A 25902-nucleotide genomic window follows, 5' to 3' on the forward strand; every position below is an offset into this window, starting at 1 on the left:
ATCCAGGAGTGGTATTGCTAGGCCATAGAATTCACCCAAGTTCAACTTTACTAGATGGTGCCAAATTGTTCTAAGATCTGTTGTACCAGTTTAACCTCCCATCAAGAGAGTATAAGAATTCTCAGAGGTCCATAGCTATGACATGCAACACTTGATATTGTCGGACTTTGGTTTAATTGAAGTATAGTTGATTTATAATACTGTGTTAGTTTCAGGTGTACAGCGAAGTGATTCAGTTATATATTTTTCAGATTATTTTCTATTATAGGTTATTACAAGATATTGAATATAGTTCCCTGTAGATACAGTAAATCCTTGTTGCTTATCTATTTTATATATAGTAGTTTGTATCTGCTAATCCTATACTCCTAAGTTATCCCTCCGCCCCTCCCTTTCCCCTTTGGTAACCATAAGTTTGTTTTCTATGTCTGTGAGTCTGTTTCTGTTTTGTATATAGATTCATTTGTATTACTTTTTAGATTCCACATATAAATGATAATATATAGCATCTGTATTTCTCTTTCTGACTTACTCACTTAGTATGATATTCTCTAGGTCCATCCATGTTGCTGCAAATGGCATAATTTCATTCTTTTTTATGGCTGAGTAGTATTCCATTGTATATATGTACCACATCTTCTTTATCCATTCATCTGTCGATGTAACTTAGGTTACTTCCATGTCTTGGCTATTGTAAACAGTGCTGCTGTGAACATTGGGGTACATGTATCTTTTCGAATTAGTTTTTAACTTTTCCAGACATATGCCCAGGAATGGGATTGCTGGATCAAATGGTATCTCTATTTTTAATTTTTTAAAGGAACCTCCTCATACTGTTTTCCATAGTGGCTGCACAAATTTACATTCCCACCAGTAGTGTAAGAGGGTTCTCTTTTCTCCACAACCTCTCCAGCATTTATTATTTGTAGACTTTCTGATGATAGCCATTCTTGTCAGACTTTTTAATTTTGGAAATCTGATGGGTGTGAAGTGAATGCTAAGGAGATAGGGCAGCTTAATACATACTTATTGGCCATTTGAGATTCCTTGTCTGTTAATTGCTTGTGCATTTCGATTGCTCATTTTTCAAGTAGATTGGTTTTTTTCTTAGTTCATTTGTTGGAGTTTATGAATGCTGAATCAGTTGTCACTTCTTTACATTTCAAACATGGTCCTTCAGTCAGTGGCTTGGCTTATAGTATCTATTGATAAAAAGAAACTTTTAAGTTTAATGAAGTTAAATTTTTCAATATTTTCCTTTATGTTTTGTGCTTTTGGTATCTTTTTAAGAAATCCTCCCCTATCTTGCATTTTCAAATTTATCAGCATTACATTTTTCATAATATTTTTTCATATTTTTAAAAATTCCACAGTCTTTTTTTTTTTTTTTTTGGTGGTAGCTCCTTTCTCATTCTTAAGTGTTTATCACTGCCTTCTCTTTTTGCTTGGTCAATATTGCCACATATTTATGTAATTTATTAGTGTGTACAAAGACCATATTTTGGTTTTGTGATTTCTCTTGTTTTGGTTCCTTGGAGTGCAGAGTCTGCAGTAATGTATGTGAGGTAACACTGTGTCCAGCGCACAAATCCCATGTCAGCAAGAGTGAGAGATAAATGGAATCAAGGCATATTTCCCCTTTTTATTTAAAAAACAAATGCATATGGGGCTTCCCTGGTGGCGCAGTGGTTGGGAGTCCGCCTGCTGATGCAGGGGACGCGAGTTCGTGCCCCGGTCCGGGAAGATCCCACATGCCGCGGAGCGGCTGGGCCTGTAAGCCATGGCTGCTGAGCCTGTGCGTCTGGAGCCTGTGCTCCGCAACGGGAGAGGCCACAACAGTGAGAGGCCTGCATACTGCAGAAAAAAAAAAATGCATAATTTTCATCAGATGGTATAGTTGGTCTGGATAGCTTCATCATCAACTTCTATTAGTCTAGCTGGAGTACTATATTCAAAATCAGACATCCAATACTTTATTTGTGGATGGTCTAGAAACCCATGTTGGGAATGACTGTATAACACTTGTTATTACCCTTTTGGCTTAGGTTCTTTTTATTATTCTCTGAGAGTTGACATGTTCTCAAAATGCACACATTGGTTCAGCTGTGAAATTTGTATAATCAGTTCCTGTCAGAACAAGTATCATTATAAAAAATACTTCTGGGCCTCCCTGGTGGCGCAGTGGTTGAGAGTCCGCCTGCCGATGCAGGGGATACGGGTTCGTGCCCCGGTCTGGGAGGATCCCATATGCCGCGGAGCGGCTGGGCCCGTGAGCCGTGGCCGCTGGGCCTGCGCGTCCGGAGCCTGTGCTCCGCAACGGGAGAGGCCACAACAGTGAGAGGCCCGCATACCACAAAAAGAAAAAAAAAAAAAAAATACTTCTATAGGGAAAATCCAAACCTTTTCATGCCCTCTTCTTGTCTATGTGACTTAATATTTTATTTAACCAAAGCATTGTAGTAATTCATTGAAACATAATTTAACCTTAACCTGATTTATAGCAGGGTTTTTTCTTTTCCTTTAACATCACTTTTTTTTTTTTTTTTGAGTTCGACCAGCTCTTTTTAGTGATGTCATTCATCTCCTCACTTAGCTCTTATGCTTTTGGGGTTGAGTCTTGCAAATGTACTTTAAAATGTTTCTGTTGGAAAATAGCAGGAAGATAGTAAGTAAATATTGTGCTGGCATCTATTTAATTCTTTGTTCAAACTTTCTACAACTTTGACTTTATCATTAAAATCCTCATGCACTTCACTTCATTTTCTTTATCTGAAAGCATCTCTTTACCTCGTATATGTACAATTCCTTTCTGTTTGTCACATTAATTTGCTTGGTTTATGTAACAGCCTCTACAGCCTCTGTTTGATGTCTGTCTGTTTTGCATGTCTAATCTCCATTAAAATTTCTTTCAGGCATTTTTATTTCTCTAGTTTTTCACATGGTCATCCTGGGCTTTGTGACCTGTGCTTTGACATTGTTTCACCTCGGACATTGTTTCACCTCTTGGCATAAAAGGATCTTTGCAAAAAACTATTATGTTCTAATACAATCTATAAAAAGTATCAATATTTGCATTTCATCATATTTTTTAAAGTCGTTTTCTTTTCTTTGAATATCAAAGTGATCATGTTAGTTTTCATTTCCCTGCCAAACAGCACAACTGGTCTTTCCTGGGCCTTTATCTAGTTATTAATTCCCATCTTGCTGCTTCCACCCCTGCAACTGATAAAGTTGTCCAGTAATCTGTTGGTTTTCACCTAGCCTATGTTGAAAGTAGAAGGAGAGAGAGGTCTGCCCTCAAATTTCATGTTTACATATATGTTAACACTAAAGGTCCTTGTGACCTCTGAAGTAAAAATTCACTTTACTTTATTGAATTCTGAAATGGATTTAGACCTGAGTTTAAAATGCAGTAAACAGGGTGTTTTGTTTGACACACACTTTTAGTTTTTCAGTACAAAGGTACTCAGAAAAAAATGTCTTTAGACTTGGAAAGAATATTTCATTTATGCATCTGGCTGGGTTTAGGCATGAACAAAGAGTCAACCATCGACAGAAATATGAAGTTATAAAAATGGCAATATGACTTTTCTTCTGCTCATCCATTGCTTAACCCAGGTGCCTAGCTTTCATTCTCTTTCAAACAGTAGAGGTAATATTTGGAGGATAACACTTCCTCATCACAACCTCAGGTATCTTTGCATTTATGACTGATTGCACATCTCAGATGTTGGCACTCAGAACTGGTCAACAACCCTTTTATTACATTTTCCTAATAAATTCTCTATTTTATTCCCTAAGATGGTTCTTTCCCACCTTCTTGTCTCTTCTCAGATGCTCCAATAATTCCACCCCCTGCATTCTCAGCCAATGACCTTGCTATGTACTATATAGAAAAAAACATGCAACCAGAAAGAATTCTCTCCTTTCTCTCCACCACCCTTCTGCACCACTACTCATATGCTCCAGTGCCCTCTGTGTCTTCGCTCCTGTATAAAGGCCAGTGATATGCGATCAACCCCTCTTTGTGGGACCTTTCTCCCTAGCATAAAACTACCATCCTGGGAAGCTGCTGCATAGCACAGGGAGATCAGCTTGATGCTTTGTGATGATCTAGAGGGGTGGGATAAGGAGGGTGGGAGGGAGGCTCAAGAGGGAGGGGATATGGGGATATAGGTGTACATATAGCTGATTCAGTTTGTTGTACAGCAGAAACTAACACAACACTGTAAAGCAACTATACTCCAATAAAGAGATATATATATATATATATTTTATTAGTTTCTGCTTTATAACAAAGTGAATCAGTCATACATATACATTTGTTCCCATATCCCTTCCCTCTTGCATCTCCCTCCCTCCCACCCTCCCTATCCCACCCCTCCAGGTGGTCACAAAGCACCGAAAAAAAAACAAACTGCCATCCCTTGATCTCCAGCTAGCACTCCATTTCTTTGACCAATTTTCAGCAAAAATTCTTAAAAGAGGGCCTCCCTGGTGGCGCAGTGGTTGAGAGTCCGCCTGCCGATGCAGGGGATGCGGGTTCGTGCCCCGGTCTGGGAGGATCCCATATGCCGCGGAGCGGCTGGGCCCGTGAGCCATGGCCGCTGGGCCTGCGCATCCGGAGCCTGTGCTCCGCAACGGGAGAGGCCACAACAGTGAGAGGCCCGCATACCGCAAAAAGAAAAAAAAAAAAAAAAAAAAAAAATTCTTAAAAGAGTGCCTGACTCCATTTCCTCCCCCCTCCATTCTTTACATAACCTGCTTCATTTCATTTCCATCATCCCCAGCACTCATGACCAACATCTTTCCAGAGCCAGCATCTTTGTTTCTCTCAACCTCTCAGCAGTTACTTATGCCATGGACACATCCTTCTTGTGATCCTTTCTTCTCTCGATAGGGTAATGCTACTCCCACCTCGTTTTCCTGCTACCTGTCTGGTTCCTCCATAGTTCTCTGTGCTGGCCTCTCATCTTCTTGCAGAGCTCTAAACATCAGCTGTATTCTAGCCCTCCTCTATCTACACTTTCTCTAGCTGTTATCTAACTCCATGCTTCAGAAATCATCTCTCAATGCATTGCACATTCATATCTCTAATTTAGACCACTCCCCTGTCCTCTAAATATATATCCAACTACTAACTTGACACCTCCCGGTGTTTATAAAACACAGTGATAGAATGTCTTCCAGTAGACTTGACATTTTAGGGCATAAGCTCTTGTTTGGAATCTCCTCAAAATATGCTTGCAGTATCAAGAGACCATTAAAAGTGAACGAAACTTCTACCTACTTGTTTGCCTAGTTTTATATAGCAGTTTGGAAAAAAAGTCATGTGAACATTGTCACCTTATGAACAGCATAGTGTAATAGGTTGTGAATAACCCCAGAAAATTTTAAAATAGTAAAATTATCAGAGTCCAACTTAATAATTCCCACTAGAAACCCCCATGTTAGGGGATTTCCAATTATTTCAATTGATATCACAGTGTTTTAAAAACTATTATTTCTAATTCACTCTTCATTTTAACATGAATACCACGTATGTCTCTCTATTCATTTCAACTGTGTATCTCACACTATTCTGTAGATAGGATGAAAAGAGAAGTGTTAATTCTTTTCAGCTCCATTCCTCACATACTATATTTAAGCTATTATCTTAAAATTTTTGTGTTCTTAATTAACAAAGCTGTGTACTTATTTATTTTATTTGGATTCACAAGATGCCTGCCATTTTTAGTACCATAAAGCTTCTCTGTCTCCTATTGTTAGCTACTTAAACATTATATATCTTAAATAGGCTGTGCATACCTAGATTTTTGCCTCTGTGAATGAGTGAAAATTAAATAACTAAGAGGTAGAAAGGATGAAAGGTGATGAGGTGATGTTTCAGGCTTAGTGGTTATCAAGCCGTCTGGTGACTACTGAATTGTCCACACTCATAGTCTCAATGTTTGAATGAGGCAGTTGACAATTCATCTGTTTTCAGCACTGTCTACATCCTAGTGAGCACAGCTAAAAGATCTGAGCATATGAATAGTATCCACTGCCTTAATTCAACAGTTGCACCAGCAGATAAGCCATCCCTGTTATAGAGTGTATTCCTAATAACACAGGAGTGTGGAAGCCACCGGGATGAGCAGGGAAGACTGTGCCTCTGTACGGTTCACAGTTAGATTCCAGTTAATGAGTTTCCAGAAAGTTCTTGCAAGATTGATGTAATCTGAGAAGAGTTTTCTGTCAATAGAAACTCCCTCTGTTTCTCCTTTGTCCTTTTATTGACTGTGTTTATTTTGGGTTCCAGTAAAGATCAAGTGACTGATTGTACAATGACCAACAAGAAACCTGATGGGAGGAGAAGTGGGGAGCCTGCCTTTTCTTCAATGCTCCTGATACCTAATTCTATTGCATTGACAGTAGTTTCTGCCATGAGAATCTGAGGGGAGGATTCACTCCTCCTATTTTTTTTAACCTCCTTTTAATGTCCTCTTGATAACACCTTTCTTTGTTTTTCTGTTCTCATGAGTCTTTGTGGTGTAGTTTCCACTTATGACCTCTGTCCCAAGACTTCTTTCCACCCAGCCTTTCTATTTCTATCCTGCAAAGTGACTTTCTATTCTGTGTTCCACTCTGGCCTTACGACCAAGAAGTTGTGTGGCCTTAGGCAAGTCATAACCCACTTGAGGGCTTCACTTTTCTCTTTTGTAAATGAAACAGGTTGGTTAGAACATTTTTAAGCTTCTGTTAGCTCTGACATTCTCTTCTGAACCTATGAAAGATTTCAAGTCTTGATTGGCATGTATGCAGGCACTATTCCAGGTGCTCTCAGGAATCACACATATCTACCACTGTCCCTGAATGCTCATGTCCAATGATTAGGTCATTCACCACTGCAGTTGTCAGAGCTGATAAAGAACTCTGAACCAGTGTGTTACCAGAACCAACAAAGACAAAGAAAGCACCATTAAGATGTTCTTGGGTCTTGAATTAGTAGGAGAGGCTTATGAGAACCTGAAGGGATTGCAAGAGTGTGGAAAAGTTTGGAAAATTTGTTGAGCTTTGTGCCTGTCACTTTAACTTCCTGGGTTTAGAATTTTTCATTTGTACCAAGAAGGAATGGATTAGAACAGAGGTTCTCAACCTGACAGCACATGTGGAAACTTTATAAAGATAGAGATTACTTAGGATCCTCTTAGATTAGTTAGAGCAGTTCTCTTCGTTGGGGGCAAGGTGACCAGGCATGATGTCTATCTTTTAAAAAGTGTTCCAGGTGATTCTTGTATATCTAGACTTGTGAATCACTGGATTAGATGGTCTCTAAGATTCATTTTCACTCCAGTTTTCTGTGAGTCATGGCACGGAGTCAGCAAACTTTGTCTATAAAGGGTTAGATAGTACTTTTTTCAGCCTTGTGAGCTATGTGGTCTCTACAGCAATTATTCAACTCAGCCTTTGTAGGGCAAAGCTAATGTAAACAAATGGATGTGGCTGGATCTGGCCATTGGGCCATAGTTTTGCTGACCTCTGGTCTATGGGATAGAATTTACTTTGGAACTGACAGACCATCAGCAAATTATTTTTGCCCTGTATATTAACCAATGACACATATAAATCTGTAAAAGACATATAAAGGATGGTGCTTAATGATAGAGAACTTGGGGAAGTTGCACTATCTCAAAATTAAGATGCTTAGAGAAAATCAAAACCTTGGGAAAATATTTTGATTTGTTGTTCTGGATTTTGTTTTTTAGTAAATCTTCTCTTCTTGAGATTTCCTTTGAAATATGTTTAATGGATACCACATAGACCCAATTGCATTCACCAAGCACTTGCTGATGGCCTATCATGTGCTTTTAAAAAACAGTAACACCAGAAAGAGTTCAAGTTTGAGTAGTAGATTCAATAAGTGATATCAGACCTTATCAGATAGGTAAATTTGAGAGTCTTCCTTTGCCTGTTGGCACTTAGTACCTTGATTATTGAAGCTCTTAATTATTGAAATAGGCACAACATATTTGATACCTCTACGGTTATTTAGGATATGTCTTTTGTCATTAGTTGTAATGTGTTTTCTTTTTCACTTCTTGCAGTCAGAAAAAGTGACATTGACTTGCCATGTGCTTTGCCACAAGTTAAATAGCAAGCTATAATAACTTCCAAAGGGTTAGAATTTATAGTATACTATAAGTAACTCACTTATGCTGTTAATAATTTATAACAATACAGTTTTGATTGACTTTTTAAGTGCTCTAGGAGCATAATAGGCGCATAAAGATAGACAAGAATTTCAAGAATATGTTTTGGGCAGAGTCTGTTTCCATGATAACCATTATCCCTTAAGTCTATATGCATGGCTTAAAGATTATGCCAATGACTCTAACGTGGTGTTGGGTCTCAGGTCTCTAGTTAGTTGATTCTGAAAAGCATTTAGTTTGGGCCTACCAGGAAGAATCTATGATTTAAAACACTTTAATCCTCCCTTTCATGTACTTCACATTTTGAAAATTTCTCTTGCAAAATGTGTGGTTTTTCACATGTCACTCTTCTAGATGATTCTCTTCACATTTATTTCTTATAATCTTCCTATAACAACCAGTTATGAAAACTCTTTACAGTGTTGTCAGCCAGATCTCAGGCTTATGAAACATATTTTCTATCATCATGGCTTTTGGGGTATTACAGCACGTAGTTTAGGTGTTCATACACAATTTTGATGTACTGGTTTCCAAATAACCAAAAGGATGAAAGGAAAATGAGCAATATTTTGTGAGGGAGAGGAGTCTGGCTTCCTGACTTGCCCTAGAATAGATCTTTAAGCCTTTTCTTCCCTCTTTGTTAACAAAAGGTGGAAAGGAAAATCAGGAATCATTTTCTTTTTCACTAAATATATCTGTTATAAAGTTGAGATGAGGCTGTGGAGCTGTCTTTTCCCAAAAGACTCTGTTCTCCTGATGCTTAGATTAGTAATTTAGACCAGTGGTCCCCAAGCTCTTTGGCACCAGGGACCGGTTTCATGGAAGACAATTTTTCCACGGACGAGGGGTTGGGGGGTTGGTTCAGGAGGTAACGCAAGTGATGGGGAGCGATGGGGAGCGGCAGATGGAGCTTTGCTCGCTGGCCCACCACTCACCTGCTGTTGTGCGGCCCTGTTCCTAACGGGCTGCAGACCTGTAGAGGTCCGCAGACTGGAGGTTGGGGACCCCTGATACAGATGCTATCATAAAGATAATGAGATTCAGTTTTAAAGATTGACTCAGGAGAATTTTTTGAGCACAATAAATTTAAATAATCAAGCCAAAAATTTAAAGCAGATGCTACTCAAGCAAACATCCCACTTCATTTTAGTTAAACTCCAAATTTATAGAAGTCTGTGCAAATTATATCAAGTTTTCCCCTTCATGTGAGGAAAGGTTTGATGTTTCAGTGCCTGAGTCTCATTTTGGCTTCATCATTTACTTCTTAAAATCTAAGACACATTCTCCCACCTAAGCTGGTTACGGCTACGTTGAGACTTTGCTGTCAGTGGGCTAGACAGAGCCTCCCCCTCATTCCTCTTCGGGAAACACTTTTCTATGCACAGAAGTAGCAGCTTAAGGTTAAGGAGTTTGCCCGACTCCGTCTACAGAACTCTGAAAATTGCCAAATCTGAATTTCCATCCAGCTCCATCTACATAGCTGGACAATGGCATAGCAGTTTTTACCTATCACCTGAAAATGTTTAGACATTCCAAATTAGAGACAGGAATAAGTTAGTTCAAAAAGCTCAATGAAGACAAATATATGAGACTAAAAATAGTTTGGTATGTTACAACTTCCTTCTAATCCAAATAGCAATGTATATTTTCAGGCTGAGAGGCCGAGGCTACAACTGCAGCCTGGATTTCCTGCTAAGGTCCTCACAGCACTGTCATTCTCCCTGCTCAGAAACTGCTTTCTGCATATGAGGTAGAAAAATGCATTAATTCATTATGAACAAAGATTTATTAAGGGACTGCATGATAGTAAACACTAGATGGGGAAGATACAACAAACAATGCTTGAATAAGTTTACTGTAATAGCCACAGTGGATTTAACTGAAGCCCATGAGATGTAAGCTTCACGTTCTCTCACTTGCATGGAACCCTTTGAAGACCCTATACTTAATTTTCTATGCAGAATTTTAATTCTTTTTCTTTCTTCTCTCTTTTTGAATATTGTTCCCTGTAAATCCTTGTTGCTTATCTATTTTATTTATAGTAGTGTGCACCTGTTAATCCCATACTACTAATTTATTCCCCCTTAGTAACCATAAGTTTGTTTTCTGTATCTGTGAGTCTGCTTCTGTTTTGTAGATATTCATTAGTATTATTTTTTAGATTTCACATATAAGTGATATCATATAATATTTATCTTTCTCTGTCTGACTTGCTTCACTTAGTATGATATTCTCTAGATCCATCAATGTTGCTGCAAATGGCAATATTTCATCCTTTTTATGGCTAAGATTTCATTGTATATATATTCTTTTTCTTAAGAAGAGCCCCCTAAATTACTTAAGTTTCAGGTTCCACCAAACCTGGATCCATCCCTGATTGCAGGTATGAATCTTTGGCTGTGAAATCATGTGTACAAGAAATATGACTACTTGTGCTATAGTCAAATTTATTTTCTATTTGAACATTCCTTCCGCCGAGTGGAAGAAACAACCTCAGCAAATACAGAGATCTTCCTAGAAGTGAATCTATAATAAATTGTGAGTGGAGTTTACAGGATACCAAGACACTGAAGGAGGGGACGTCTGGCCCTAGGTTGTCCCTTGTTGTGCTTACTGTCTCCGAGACTATCTCTGACCTAGAGGTGTACAGTCCAGGTATATTGGGTCTTTGTCCTTCTGGTCCTGATTATGAGCTCTCCCTAGGTGAGCTCTCTCTCTCTCAGCTGCTTCCATGTCTCTGAGGAATGGAAGACCCTAAGGGATCAAAGCATTGGGATTCTTTGGCTTCCCTTCAGCACCATTCTGGAAATACAAGAAAATCTGAAGCTATGTCAAGTTACCTATGTCTAGACATGCCAAGCATCTGTGTCCACTCTGTTGCTCCTGTGCCGTGCTGGGTACTGGAAGCTTCTCTAAGGCCCTCCTCATTCCTGGCTCCACCTTAGAAATGAGGCATAGGCTTCCTATGTTCTAAAATCCCTCAAATCTACTTGAGGAGAGAACCAGAGTTCAGCTGCAAGGCAGTGCTTCTTTTAAGAGGAACTGGTATCTCAGCCCCCCCAAAAATTATTTTTCAAATATTTATTGGATGCTTATTATATGCCAGGCTATTTTAAAAATCACATTCCAAATTCCAATAAATTATAATTGTTCAGAGAAATATGTTCTTGTTAAAGAATTTAAGCACCTTTGAAAAATAGTTGAATTTCATAATGCCATTTGCAGCAACATGGATGCAACTAGAGATTATCATACTAAGTGAAGTAAGTCAGAAGGAGAAAGACAAATACTATATGATATCACTTATATGTAGAATCTAAAATATGACACAAATGAACTTATTTACAAAACAGAAACAGACTCACAGACATAGAGAATGGACTTGTGGTTGCCAAGGCAGTTGGGGGGAGGGGGATGGATTGGGAGTTAGAGGTTAGCAGATACAAACCATTATATATAGAATGGATAAACAACAAGGCCCTACTTTTGCAAGGGAACTATATTCAATATCCTGTGATAAACCATAAGGGAAAAGAACATGAAAAGGAATTTATATACATATGCGTAACTGAATCACTTTGCTGTACACCAGAAAGTAACACATTGTAAATCAACTATACTTCACTAAAATAAATTTTAAAATATAAATTAATTTAAAAAATAGTTGAATTTTAAATACAGCCCTTATACACAGTCACATTTTGCTCAGCAATGGAAATTGATCTTTAAGTAATTCAGATTAAAAATGTAATATTTAACTACAGATATATGCCAGTGACTTAAGTTTGAAGATTATTGTGAAGTTTTTCAAAATTTACTAAGCCTTGGGGCTTCCCTGGTGGCGCAGTGGTTGGGAGTCCACCTGCCGATGCAGGGGACATGCCGTGGAGCGGCTGGGCCCGTGAGCCATGGCCGCTGAGCCTGTGCGTCCGGAGCCTGTGCGTCCGGAGCCTGTGCTCCGCAATGGGAGAGGCCACACAGTGAGAGGCCGGCATACTAAAAAAAAAAAAAAAATTTACTAAGCCTCAAGAGTCCACTTACCACCCAGCTGACATAGAATTGTTGATAGTTATTAACGTACTGTGAGAGTAAGGCAAGACTCTTATGTAGTGGTTTAGAGGTGTAAAACATTTTATTATAATATAACAGTTGTAAAACATTGTGTAGTACTACTCATGGTAGAAAAAAGTTTTCCCCTTGACATCATCTATTCCCTTGAGTAGAGTTTGGCTATTTATGTGTGGCTTGCATAACTGAGAATTAACTGATCACAAAAATAAGCAGTTTTATACAGAGCGCATTTATAGAAATCCTAGTTAATTCTCTTGGTTAAGCTTTGAATTACATCCAATTATTTCCTGTTAGTTCATTGAAAAACCTAACAAATAACCAAGTGACGACTAGCTAGCATCACATCTTACAAGTTATTTTTTAGGAAACACCAAACTAATTGTGACATTGTCTGCAGCTCTTAAACAAAAATTAAAAATTATTTTTATTTCAGATGCGATCTGTCAGCCGAGTCTTTAAGTTTATTGATATGCCAGCAGAAGACGGTAAACCTAACAAGTCACTGAAACCATCCAAGTATGGCCAGCTCTCGAAAGTTATGATTATCGAGAATCAACATGTGAAGAAAGATGACATCTGGCCCTCAGGGGGCCGAATGACCGTGAAAGACCTCACAGCGAAGTATACAGATGGTGGGAATGCCATATTGGAGAACATTTCCTTCTCAATAAGTCCTGGCCAGAGGGTGAGATTTAAACATTGCTTGCTTTGTTAAACCTGTGTTCAGTAAGTGAATCTCAGTAGCCTAAAGCAATGTGTTAGTAGAATCCATTTGTAACACTGTTATTGTAGACTAGGACCAATACTGAACACAAATATTTTCAAGTTATTATATGAAGTCATTGTTTCATGTGAAATATACTTTGCAAAGTCCTGAATCTATATAATGGAACCATTTTATTCCATTTTATTTTATTTTTGTATTAATTTTTATTGGAGTATAGTTACTTTACAATGTTATGTTAGTTTCTGCTGTACATCAAAGTGAATCAGTTATATATATACATATATGCACTCTTTTTTAGATTCCATTCCTATTTAGGTCACCACAGAGCACTGAGTAGCGCTCCCTGTGCTATACAGTAGGTGCTCATTAGTTATCTATTTTATACGTAGTAGTGTATATATGTCAGTCCTAATCCCCCAATTCATCCCACCCACCTCTTTCCCCCTTGGTAAACATGAGTTTGTTTTCTACATCTGTGATTCTATTTCTGCTTTGCAAGTAAGTTCATGTGTAACATTTTTCTAGGTTCCACATATAAGCAATATTATATGATATTTGTCTTTCTCTTTCTGACTTACTTCACTCTGTAGGACAATCTCTGGGTCCATCCATGTTGCTGGAAATGACATTATTTCGTTCCTTTTTATGGCTGAGTAATATTCCATTATATATATATATATATATTATATATATATATATATATTATATATATATATATGCCACATCTTCTTTATCCATTCCTCTGTTGATGGACATTTAGGTTGCTTATACAAACAGCTCATGCAGCTCAATATTGAAAAACAAACAACCCAATCAGAAAATGGGTAGAAGATCTAAATAGACATTTCTCCAAAGAAGACATACACATGGCCAAAAAACCCATGAAAAGATGATCAACATCACTAATTATCAGAGAAATGCAAATCAGAACTACAGTGAGATATCACCTCACACTGGTCAGAATGACCATCATCAAAAAATCTACAAATAATAAATGCTGGAGAGGGTGTGGAGGAAAAGAAACCCTCCTACACTGTTGGTGGGAATGTAAATTGGTGCAGCCACTATAGAGAACAGTATGGAGGTCCCTTAAAAAACTAAAAATAGAGATACCATATGATCCAGCAATCCCACTCCTGGGCATATAATGGGATCTTTTTTCTTTAATTAATTTATTTTATTTATTTATTTTTGGCTGAGTTGGGTCTTTGTTGCTGTGCACATGCTTTCTCTAGTTGCGGTGAGCAAGGGCTACTCTTCGTTGCAGTGCGCAGTCTTCTCATTGTGGTGGCTTCTCATTGTGGAGCACGGGCTCTAGGTGCGTGGGCTTCAGTGGTTGCGGCATGCAGGCTCAATAGTTGTGGCTCACGGGCTCTAGAGCACAGGTTCTGTAGTTGTGGTGCACAGGCTTAGTTGCTCTGTGGCATGTGGGATCTTCCTGGACCAGGCATCAAACTGCATTGGCAGGCGGATTCTCAACCACTGTGCCACCAGGGAAGCCCTGGGACCATTTTAAATGTGATTCTACTTGCAGAATATCTAATTGATTGCTACCTTACCAACTAAAGAAGCCGTTAAATAAACCAAAATTATAACATGTTTTAGATTTTGCAACTTGAAACTATCTTCCATTTCAGGTGAGGGAAATATTTTGTTGCTGACTCCATCTAAAGTTTTCTTAAATTTTACGTAATTGACACTCTTCCAAACAAGTGGTGCTTTTTTTCTAGCTTTATTCAATTTTCTTGTTTAGTTGGAGTTTTCATCAAGGTATGGATTGTTAAATTTTTTCCCAATGATGTACTAAATTATAATTATTTATGAAGCAATAATTTTTTATTATTTAATAAGCAAAAATAACCTTGTACTATTTTGAAGTGTTTTTTATGGATCCCAGCCCTGGGCGTAATTCACAGAAGTTACTCAAATATACGGATTCTGGAATTGATTCTTAGAGAAGGGTATGGTCATTCTCCCTACATTTTATGCTCTGTAAATGTGATTTTATATTCTCTCCAGATTCCTTATTCTGGGCCACTCTATAACTCTAGCAGGAGTATTATATTGTTTTGATTGCTTTCTTTTCCATTTAAATTGAGATAGAATACAATAGGGCCACTTCTTATGAAAACTGAATTTTATTTTATTTTATTTATTTTTTAAAATATTTATTGGGTTGCACCAGTCTTAGTTGCAGCTCACCAGCTCCTTAGTTGTGGCATGCATTTGGGATCTAGTTCCCTGACCAGGGATCAAACCCCGGGCCCTCTGCATTGGGAGCGCAAAGTCTTAACCACTGCGCCACCAACGAATTCCCTAAAAACTGAATTTTAAAACTTCATCTCTCTGTGGTTTAATTTCAAACAGAGATTTTTTTTTTAACTAGGGAGATAATGGTCAGTAAGGTTTGTTAGGCCACCATCACTGTCATCAACACAGAAACAGACTGTTTTCACTTGCTTTTGCCCATGGGTTTAGGAATGTTTGATAATTGGATGTATTAGGCAAAGTTCTGATAAGAAAAATGTATAGAGTGAGCAAAAATTTTCTACATCTTATGCTAAATGGCTTGAAATTGCACACTGGAAATTTTGACTTACCTTTTAGTCTAGTTAGGAAAAATATATTCACATACTACTAAAATTAGCTCTCTATTATATTTATGCTCATCAAGAATGAGATTTTTTTTCCTGAGAGTAAAGTATAAATGGGCATAAATGGAAAGACTAGGTTTTAGACTGAATTTTCCCCTAATATTAGAATGAGGTTGTCTAAAATTATGCTTTGAAACTAAGTAAAATTAATGGTTTGCCTTCATTCTTCCCTTCCATTGAGAAAAGCATAATTAATTACTCTTTCTTGCTTTATACATCAATGAATGCCATAGGCAGCTAAGGGTCACCAGGATGGACGCCAAAAGTGCTGTGAAGTTATAACAACAGCAACAGATAGGTTGATCCACAGGAGGAATGGATTTGGCAAATTATTTGCTTTCCCTCCTCCTGACATTCTCCCATCCATTTGCTTTTCCAATGCTCACTTGCCCACTAAATTAAATACAAACAAGTCCTAGTAGAGTGACAGAGTTTCAGAGTGCTCGTTTTTGTAGGTAGTTTCCTTGATGCGAGAGTAGTAATCAGAGATGCTGTAAAATGAGCAAAAAGCAATATGCTCAGGCATTGCATCTTCTCTGAACCTTTATACAGGAAGCAGGCGATGTCTTTGCAAGACACTCCCTAGGTGCTTTGGGGGAATTGAAAATCACTCACATAAGGCTATAGATGTTTATAGAGTGCTCATCATGTCCTAAGCACTGTTTAAAGACCTTTATTTGCTATCACATTTGATCTTATTTTAACTCCAAAGGTAGATGTTATTACCCTTTTTGCGCATAGTGGAAGAAAATAACAATCAGTTAAGTGAGTGAAGTAGCAGGGATCTCAAACTCAGATCTGTCTGACCTCAAAGTCCTATTTTACCTGCTTCTCTTAAAAGAAGAAAAAGAAGGAGCAGAAGAAAGAAGACAGAAAGAGAGAGAGACATCTGTCACAGAAGATGTCAATCTAAAAGGGGAAATGTGAAATCCAGTAACAGCTAAAGCAGAATCACTCTGAAGCTAACAAGGCTGAGGTTTCAAAGAACTTCACTTGCCTGAGCCCCTTTCAAGGCCCTGTACATAATTTTGTGTTTATAATTTTGAAACCTTTATTCTTGAAAAGAGCTCCTCTCCCTCCCCAAGAAAATTATACCCTTGAATAAGAGATATATAGATAAAATGCTAAGGTAATTCAGAAGAGGAAGCAGTTATTAGCATTTGGCTGGGAGTTGGGCTATTCAGGGAAGGTTTTCCACAGGAAGTGGCATTTAGAATGAGGATTCAAGACTTAAACTGTGATTTGAATAATTAAGGTGGGTGAAGAAGGGTGCTGTAGGCAGAGGGAAAAACATGAGGCATGGAGCATATGTGGAAAACAATGACTGGTTCAGTCATTCGATGACTGGATGATGCATAAAGGATGTAATTGGATCCAAGATTGGTGCAAGTTGCTGCAGATTATGGATCTTGAGAGCCAAAGCAATAAAGGGAGGTGATAACTCAGAAAATCCTCATTGATTTTGCTACCACATGGTCTCTGAGAGCAGTGGTTCTCAAAGTGTGGTTCCTGCACCAGCATCATCTGCGTCACTTGAAAATTTGCAAGAAATGCATATTTTTGAGCCTCACTGAGCCCTACTGCCCAAGGGGTGGGGACAGTGGTCTGTGTTTTATCACACCTTCCATGTGGTGCTGATACATGCCCATCTACTTGTGAGAACCCATATTTAAGAGAGTCGTTAGGTGTAGAGTGATGTAGAAGAGCAAGGGTAGAATTCCAACTGTAAAGGCTTAGGGAATGGGTGATTCCTAAATTGAGGGGTTATATAGAACACCAATGTTGGTGGTGGGAGAGAGAAAGCAAGAACATCTGTCTAGGAGGATGGGTATATAGAGGGATTTGCCTTTGTTCTGTAGGAGTAGTTGGGGGTTTTTTTGTTTGTTTTGTTTTGTTTTGTTTCTTGACACAGGAGGAAAGGAGATAAGTGGAGTTAAAGAGAAGTGGAGTTAAAGAGAATCATTGAGCAAAAAGCTGGAAAACTGAAGGTGTTCTTATTAGGCTGCCTTAATATTTTAAGTCAACTTCCAAAATCATTGAAGTTGAGTAGTGTCAGTCCTCTGATTTTGTTCTTTTCCTTCAGTAATGTTCTGACTGTTCTTTTGCATCTCCATGTAAACTTTAGAATCAGTTTGCCATATACACAAAATAACTTGCTGGCATTTTGACTGGGATTGCACTGAATCTATAGATCAAGTTGAGAAGAACCAACATCTTGACAATATTGAGTCTTCCTATCCATGAACATGGAATATCTCTCCACTTGTTTAATTTTTCTTTGATTTAATTCATCACTTTTGTAGTTTTTCTCATCCTGATCTTGTGTATATTTTCTTAGATTTATACCTAAGTATTTCATTTTGGGGAGTGCTAATGTAAATTGTATTTTGTTTTTAATTTAAAATTCCACTTGTTCATTGCTGGTATGTAGGAAAGCAGTTGACTTCTGTATATTAACCTTGTATCCTGCAATCTTCCTATAGTCACTTATTAGTTCCAGGAGTTTTAGTATTAATTCTTTTGTACTCTCTACATAGATGATAACATCATCTGTGAACAAAAACAGTTTTATTTTGTTCTTCTCAATCTGTATGCCTTTTATTTCCTTTTCTTGTCTTGTTGCATTAGCTAAGATTAGGATGCTGAAAGCAGTTGTAAGAGGGGGCATTCTTGCCTTGATGTTGATCTTAGTGGGAAAGCTTCATGTTTTTCATCATTCAGTAATAATAGCTGTAGGGTTTTTGCAGAGGTTCTTTATCAATTTGATGACCTTCCCCTCTATTCCTACTTTGCTAAGAGTTTTTATCAGGCATTGGTGGTGGATTTTGTCAAAGGCTTTTTCTGCATCTGTTGATATGGCCGTATTATTTTTCTTGCCCATTGATATGATGGATTGTATTAATTGATTTTCAAATGTTGAACCAACCCTGCATATCTGGGATATATCCCACTTGATCATGGTGTATAATTCTCTTTATACATTGTTGGATTTCATTTGTTAATTTTTTAAAGCATTTTACATCTATCTTCATGAGAAATGTTGATCTGTAATGTCTTTAGTTTTGGTATTATGGCAATGCTGGTCTCATAGAATGATTTAGGATGTATCCCTTTTGCTTCTATCTTCTGAATGAGATTGTAGAAAATTGGTAGAATTTCTACTTTAGGTGATTTGTAGAATTCACCAGTGAATCTATCTGGGATTGGTGCTTTCTGATTTAGAAGGTTATTAATTATCAATTCAATTTCTTTAAAAAATATATGCCTATTCAGATTGTCTATTTCTTCTTATGAGTTTGGCAGATTGTATCTTTTAAGGAATTTGTTCATTTCATCTAAGTTATCAAACTAGTGGGCATAGAGTTGTTCATAGTATTTCTTTACTATTAATAATATGTATTAAGAGATGTAGTGACTTTCCCTCTTTCATTTCTTTAAAAAAAATTTTAATTGAAATATAGTTGACATACAATATTATGTAAGGTTCAGGTGTACTACGTAGTGATTTGACATCTGCATACATTATGAAATGGTCACCACAATAAGTCTAGTAACCATTCATCCCCATACAAAGTTATTACAATATTAACCACATTCCTTATGCTAAATAAGGTAAATATTCTTTCATTTTTGATGTTAGTAATTTGTGTCATCTCTCTTATTTTCTTAGTTAGCCTGGCTAGAAACTTATAAAATTTAATGATCTTTTCAGAGAACCAGTTTTTAGTTTCATTGATTTTCCCTACCAATTTCCTGTTTTCAATTGGTTGATTCTACTGTAATTGTTATTTATTTATTTTTCTTCTGCCTAATTTGGATTTAATTTACTCTTCTTTTTCTGGTTTCCTAAGATGGAAGCTTGGATTATTGATTTTAGATATTTCTTCTTTTTTGTATTACATATTCTTTTCTATACAAGATATTTGTACTATACTACAAATATATATTTATTTTGTATGAGATATGTTAGATATTTCTATATTAGATATTTCTTCTTTTCTATAGCATTTAATATTATAAATTTCCCTCTGTACTGCTTTTGCTGCATACCACAAAATCTTATAAATTTCTTTTTTATTTTCATTTATTCAAAATCTTTTTTTCCCTTGAGATTTCTTTTTTAACCTATGTGTTGTTTAATGTCCAAGTATTTGGGGATTTTCCAGCTGTCTTTCTGTTATTGATTTCTGGTTTAATTCCATCACGGTCTGAGAGCATACATTGTATGAGTTGCATTCTCTTGAATTTGTTAAATTGTGTTTTATGACCCATAATGTGATTTATCTTGGTGAATGTTCCCTGTGAGCTTGAGAAGAATGTTATTTTGCTGTTGTTGGATGACGTAGTCTATAGGTGTTAATTATAACCAATTGACTGATGATTGTGTAGAGTTCAACTATATCCTTACTGATTTTCTAACTTCTGTGTCTGTCCATTTTTGATAGAGGAATATTGAAGTCTCAAACTTAATAGTGGATTCATCTATTTCTCTTTGCAATTCTGTCGGGTTTTGCCTCATGTTATTTTGACACACTGTTGTTAGTCATATACACGTTAAAAATTATTATGTCTTCCTGGAGTATTGGCCCCTTTATCATTATATGGTACCCCTTATCTCATAATTTCTCTTGCTCTGATATCTACTCTGTGTAAAATTAGTTACTACAACTTTCTTTAATTAGTATTAACATGGTATATCTTTTTCTGTACTTTTAATCTATTTATATATGCCTTTACATTTTTTTTTTTTTTTTTTTTTTTTTCTGTACGCGGGCCTCTCACTGCTGTGGCCTCTCCCGTTGCGGAGCACAGGCTCCGGACACACAGGCTCCGCGGCCATGGCTCGCGGGCCCAGCCGCTCCGCGGCATGTGGGATCTTCCGGGATAGGGGCACGAACCCGTGTCCCCTGCATCGGCAGGCGGACTCTCAACCACTGCGCCACCAGGGAAGCCCTGCCTTTACATTTAAAGTGGGTTTATTTCTTTAAAGTGAAATTAGGGAAAGACAAATACCATCAGGCTTCACTTATACATGAACTCTAAAAACAAAAAAAAAATGAACAAATATAACAAAACAGAGAGTCATAGATACAGAGAACAAGTGGTTGCCAGAGGGGTGGGCACTGGGAGGATGAGAGAAATAGGTGAGAGAGATTAAAATTTTTTGTAGTTGCCCTAAAATTTGCAATATATGTTTTCAACTAATCCAGGTCACCTTTAAAAAACACTATAGTGCCTCACAGGTCATGGAAGTATGTTATTATAACAAAATACAGTTGACCCCTGAACAGGGTAGAGGTAGGGGGTGCCCACCCTCTGCACAGTTGAAAATATCTTCTCTGTTTGTCTGAGATTGCTCTGTACACATGGTCCCTCTTTATCTGCAGTTCTGCATCATCTAATTTCAACCAACTCTGGATATTGTAGCACTGTAGTGTTTACTATTGAAAATAATCTGCATGTAAGTGGACTTGCACAGTTCAAACCTGTGTTGTTCAAGGGTCAACTGTATTCCCACTTCCTCCCTCTTTGTCCCTTGTATTGTTGCTGCCATTCATTTCACTTATACAGAAGCATATATATAAACATACATAATTGAATACATTGTTGCTATTATTATTTTGAACACACTACTACCTGTCAGATCAACTAAGAATAAGAAAAATAAAATAAAAAATTTTACCTTCACTTATTCATTCTCTGATGCTCTTCCTTTCTTTATGTAGATCAGAATTTCTGACTTAAATAATTTTCCTGAGGAACTTTTTAAAACATTTATTGCAAAGCTGATCTACTGGCATCAAATTCCCTTGATTTTTGTTTGAGAAAGTCTTTATTTCTCCCTTATCTTTTGAAGGATAATTTCACAAGGTACAGAATTCTTGCTTGGTGGTTCTTTTCTCTCAACACTTTAAATATTTCACTCCATTCTTTTTTTGCTTGCATGTTTTCTGAAGAATAGTTGAATTTAGTTCTTTTCTTTGTTCCTCTATAAGTAAGGTGTTTTTTTTTTCCCCTCTGGCTTCTTTCAAGATTTTTTCTTTATCTCTGATTTTCTGTAGTTTGAAAATAATATGTCTACGTGTAGTTTTTTGGCATTTATCCTGCTTGGTGTTCTGTGAACTTCCTGGACCTGTGGTTTAGTTTTTGACATTAATTTGGGGAAGTTTTGAGTCATTATTTTTTCAAATATTTTTGTTCCTTTCTCTCTTTCTTTTCCTTCTGGTATTTCCATTAGTGGTATATTGTACCTTTTGTAATTGTCCCACAGTTCTTGGATATTATGGTTTTTTTTTTTTTTTTTTTTTTTTTTAGTCTTCTTCTCTTTGCTTTTTGGTTTGGAGGTTTCTGTTGTCATAGCCTCAAGCTTACAGGTTTTTTTTCCTTAGCCATGTTCAGTCTGCTGTGCCCATCATAGCCATTCTTCATTTCTGTTAAAGTGTTGTTGTCTTTTATCTCTTGCATTTCTTTTTTAATTTTATTAAAATTTCATTCTCTCTGCTTACACTATCTGTTCTTGCATGTTTTCTACTTTTTCCATTAGAGCTCTTAGCATATTATTCATAGTTGTTTTAAATTCCTAGACTGATAATCCCAACATTTCTGGCATATCTGACTCTGGTTCTGAAGCTTGCTCAATCTTTTCATACTGTGTTTTTTGCCTTTTAGTGTACCTTGTAATTTTTTTTTAAAGATTTTTTTTTGATGTGGACCATTTTTAAAGTCTTTATTGAATTTGTTACAATATTGCTTCTGTTTTACGTTTTCGTTTTTTGGCCACGAGGCGTATGGGATCTTAGCTCCCTCACCAGGGATCGAACCTGTACCCTCTGCATTGGGAGGTGAAGTCTTAACCACTGGACTGCCAGAGAATTCCCTACCTTGTGATTTTTTTGTTGAAAGGTGGGCATGACATACTGGATAAAAGAAACTGATAATTAGGCCTTTAGTGGTGTAACGTCTGGGGGAAAGGGAAGTGTTCTATTGTTCTGTAATTAAGTCTCAGTCTTTTATTGAGACTGTGCCCTTGAGCAGTGAACTTCACAAGTGGTCAGATTTTTCTCCCCCTTAGGTGCAACAGTACACTTGTGTGGGCTGGAGTTGAGTATTCTCCTTTCTTTGATCAGTTAGATTCTAATAAAAAACCCAGTAGGTTAGGTTCTGGTAAAATAGTTTCTCTTGAAGGAGGCCTTGTTAAGAAAAACAGAACGTTCTGTAATATTATGAAATTGTGGTTTACCACATCTTCCTGCTGGATGCACCAGAGGGTATTTCTGTGTACTTCACTGTAAGATGAACTGTGATTGAGCTCCTGGAGGTAATACTTACAAAAGTGTGGGGACCTCTCTATGAATGACTTCCCTGGGAGGTTTTTACTCTCAGAATTGACCACACTGAGCCTCCAGCAATTTGTTGGTTACAGTTTAGATTTCCCTACCCTCGCTCAAGTTGCTATGGAGGTTTCTGATCATGGGTTTCTGCTCCAGTAAGTTGTGATTCTGTCTGTCTCTCCACTTGTGGTGGCAGTGATTTGCCCTGTGACTTCATTTTCTGAAGGATCTGAAGAGTTTTGATTATCAGTTTGCTCAGCTTTTCACTTGTTGTTAAGATAGAGTCATGACACCCAAATTCCTTATATGCTGGACCAGAAACTAGAAGTCTTGTTTTTCAATTTTTTTTGTCCCTTTGCCTGGCACATTGCCTAGCTTACTATATGTTAAATGCATGAATGAATGAATGGATTATACCTACTTCTAGGTCATATGATTGATTACAGTAGGAAGTGATTCTTAAAATGTTATTCTGAGCAACTCTCTCAAGAATGTAATTTCTACTGCTTTGCCCTTAGAACCTTTAACAACATCTTGCAAACTGTAACAAGATGCCCCCCAAAAAACTTCTTGCATGGTGATTAAGAAGTAGGCTCACGTTTAGTATGGATCTTCCTTGACTTATGATGGGGTTGTGTCCTGTTAAACCCATCAGCATGGTGAAAAGATGAAAAATTCAATATTTTGTGCAGAAAAATGATCCAATCTTCATATTAAAACACTTTGTTCCTAGAAATTACTTTAGTGAAGAGATGTCCTATTACTTTCTTGGCTCTTAATTTAGGCCTTTACTTCACAGAACCTGTGCTTTAAATTTTATTTTCAATGCATGAGAAATGTAGAAAGTATTTCATAACTTTAACTTAAAACAGTAACAAAAAAATGTATTTTTCTTTTCAGTCTCAAATAGTTTTTTCTTAAAAGCTCTTGATTTTTGCCTAAATTTTTAACATCACCTTCCCCTAACTAGAATATCTCTTTCTTTTTTTCCTTTTCTCTTTCCTCTCAAAATACAGGCTGTGATTTTAATTTGGAGCTAGGTCTTTCATGATAAACCTAGATTTAACAAAATGCCTCAGATGATATATTGTATATATTACAGTACTGGACAGTCCTCTCATTAAATAGATATTGAATCAGACTTCAAGGTCTGTTCTTTTGGGTGAGCTTATCTGCTTTCTCCATTTGTAGTCTCTTTAAAATACTAAGATGCCACAAACAATTCAAACAATATCAAGGGCTCAGATCATAGCAGCATGAGTGCATAGTATCTAATTGGTTTGTTAAACACATATGGAATTCTGTCTTATACTGGTTTTATAAGGAGCATAGTCTCAAGAACTTATTATGTTAGGAATTATGTTTTATTAATAATCAACATATAAAAGTTACAATTATTATAACTCTGGGGATCCAAATTTCATTTGATTTGGCATCTTGATTTCTGGAGACTAAAGGAGATGAAAAATAATTACAACAAGTTTCAATCTGTTGCAGTATTAAAATGGTGAATAAGACACTCTGAAAAGAATGTACTGAGACTGTTCTAGTCATGGTACAATGCAATTACAGCTAGCACCAAACTCAACACTGTTTAACTTTCCACATAACATTTTGATTTATCTTGATCCAAAGTTCTCAAAGAGGAGGTACACTGAAGTTACTAGAAAACATTGACTTGGAATTAAGATCTATCTTAAAAGCTTATTTGCGGGAAGCACTCTGGCCTTATTCAACAGATCACTGAGAAGCCTGGAAAAACAAATCCTGGAAAAGAATTATTATGTGCCAATTATATAAACAACAGAAGACTTTGTTATGTATGAACCAATTAGATTCCGCGCTGTTGAAAACCGTGTGTGACATAATGCAATGCCAGCAGTTCAACAATATAAGGAAACCAGAGCAATAGCTAAAAACTTTAAAGCTAAAGATTTACAAATTGCCTCTTAATCCAGTTTTATCCCAATGTAAAACCTGTGTTCTCTAAACATTCAATATTTTCTTCTTAAGGAAAAGGAATGTAGTCATTTATCCTAATCATTAAAATCCTGGCTAATGATTTAAGAGTCTGAAACTCAAGGAACTTTTCATCAAAAGTGCTTGATATGACTTTAGAGCAGATCACTTCCTGCTCTTAAACTTGCCTTTGCTTCTCTTTCCTCATGCCTCATCTACACAGGGCATACTCAGATTGCTTATACAAAGCCTTACTGTTGTGTTTGGAAAATCATGATGTATGGTGAATGTGTTTGTACAACATGGGCTGATTCAGAAATAGAAGTGTGCATATGAAATTCCACAAGATTTTTAAATTAAGAGTTCATCTGGTAATTGACCAAAATTGACTATATCCATTTATTTATTAGATCTACCAAATAAGTTTATTCATTCATCTGCCCTCCCTCCCTTCCTCCCCTCCTTCCTTCCTTCCTTCCTTTCATCTATCTACGCACCTGCCCACTCACCTATCTGTCTGTCTGTCCATCCATCCATTCATCCTTCCATCTGACTGTCTCTCAGTCAATCCAAATAAGTTTTTATTGAGTATTTATGTGAGCCAACCACTATGCCAGGTACTGAGAATTCAGTGGAAAACAAGATAGATTACCCTGCCCTTTTTGAACTTATATTCTTTGGGTGAATACAAACAATAATCAAGGAAAGAATAAATAAAATAACTACCAATTGTGATTAGTAGTATGAAGAACCTCAACAGGGTGTTATGTATAACATGTTGTTTATCTGATTTTCTCAGTTGTCTCAGAAAACAAACGTGTGAAAGTCCCATTATAGGGCTCTTATGATAGACAGAAAGACCATTGTGTCACTTTTGTTTATCAGCTTACCTAAAGGCCTAGTTTACTACCAGGTTCCTAATCAGTATTCAATAAGTTATTATTGTGGGTTTCTGTACGCTCTCAAGC

At 37.0% G+C, this 25902-nt stretch overlaps 1 protein-coding gene across 1 annotated transcript in view; it reads left to right on the forward strand.

The window, feature by feature from the left end:
* The window catches only part of CFTR (CF transmembrane conductance regulator), a 188343-nt gene that overhangs the window by 134927 nt on the left and 27514 nt on the right, over nt 1–25902 (forward strand). Inside the window, exon 22 of the mRNA XM_081244584.1 lies at nt 12697–12948. Within this exon, the coding sequence (XP_081100710.1) occupies nt 12697–12948 (252 nt within the window). The remainder of the gene's footprint in view (nt 1–12696; nt 12949–25902) is intronic.

This window comes from Mesoplodon bidens (genome assembly GCF_964165515.1).
Source record: "Mesoplodon bidens genome assembly, chromosome: 9".
Taxonomy (NCBI): domain Eukaryota; kingdom Metazoa; phylum Chordata; class Mammalia; order Artiodactyla; family Ziphiidae; genus Mesoplodon; species Mesoplodon bidens.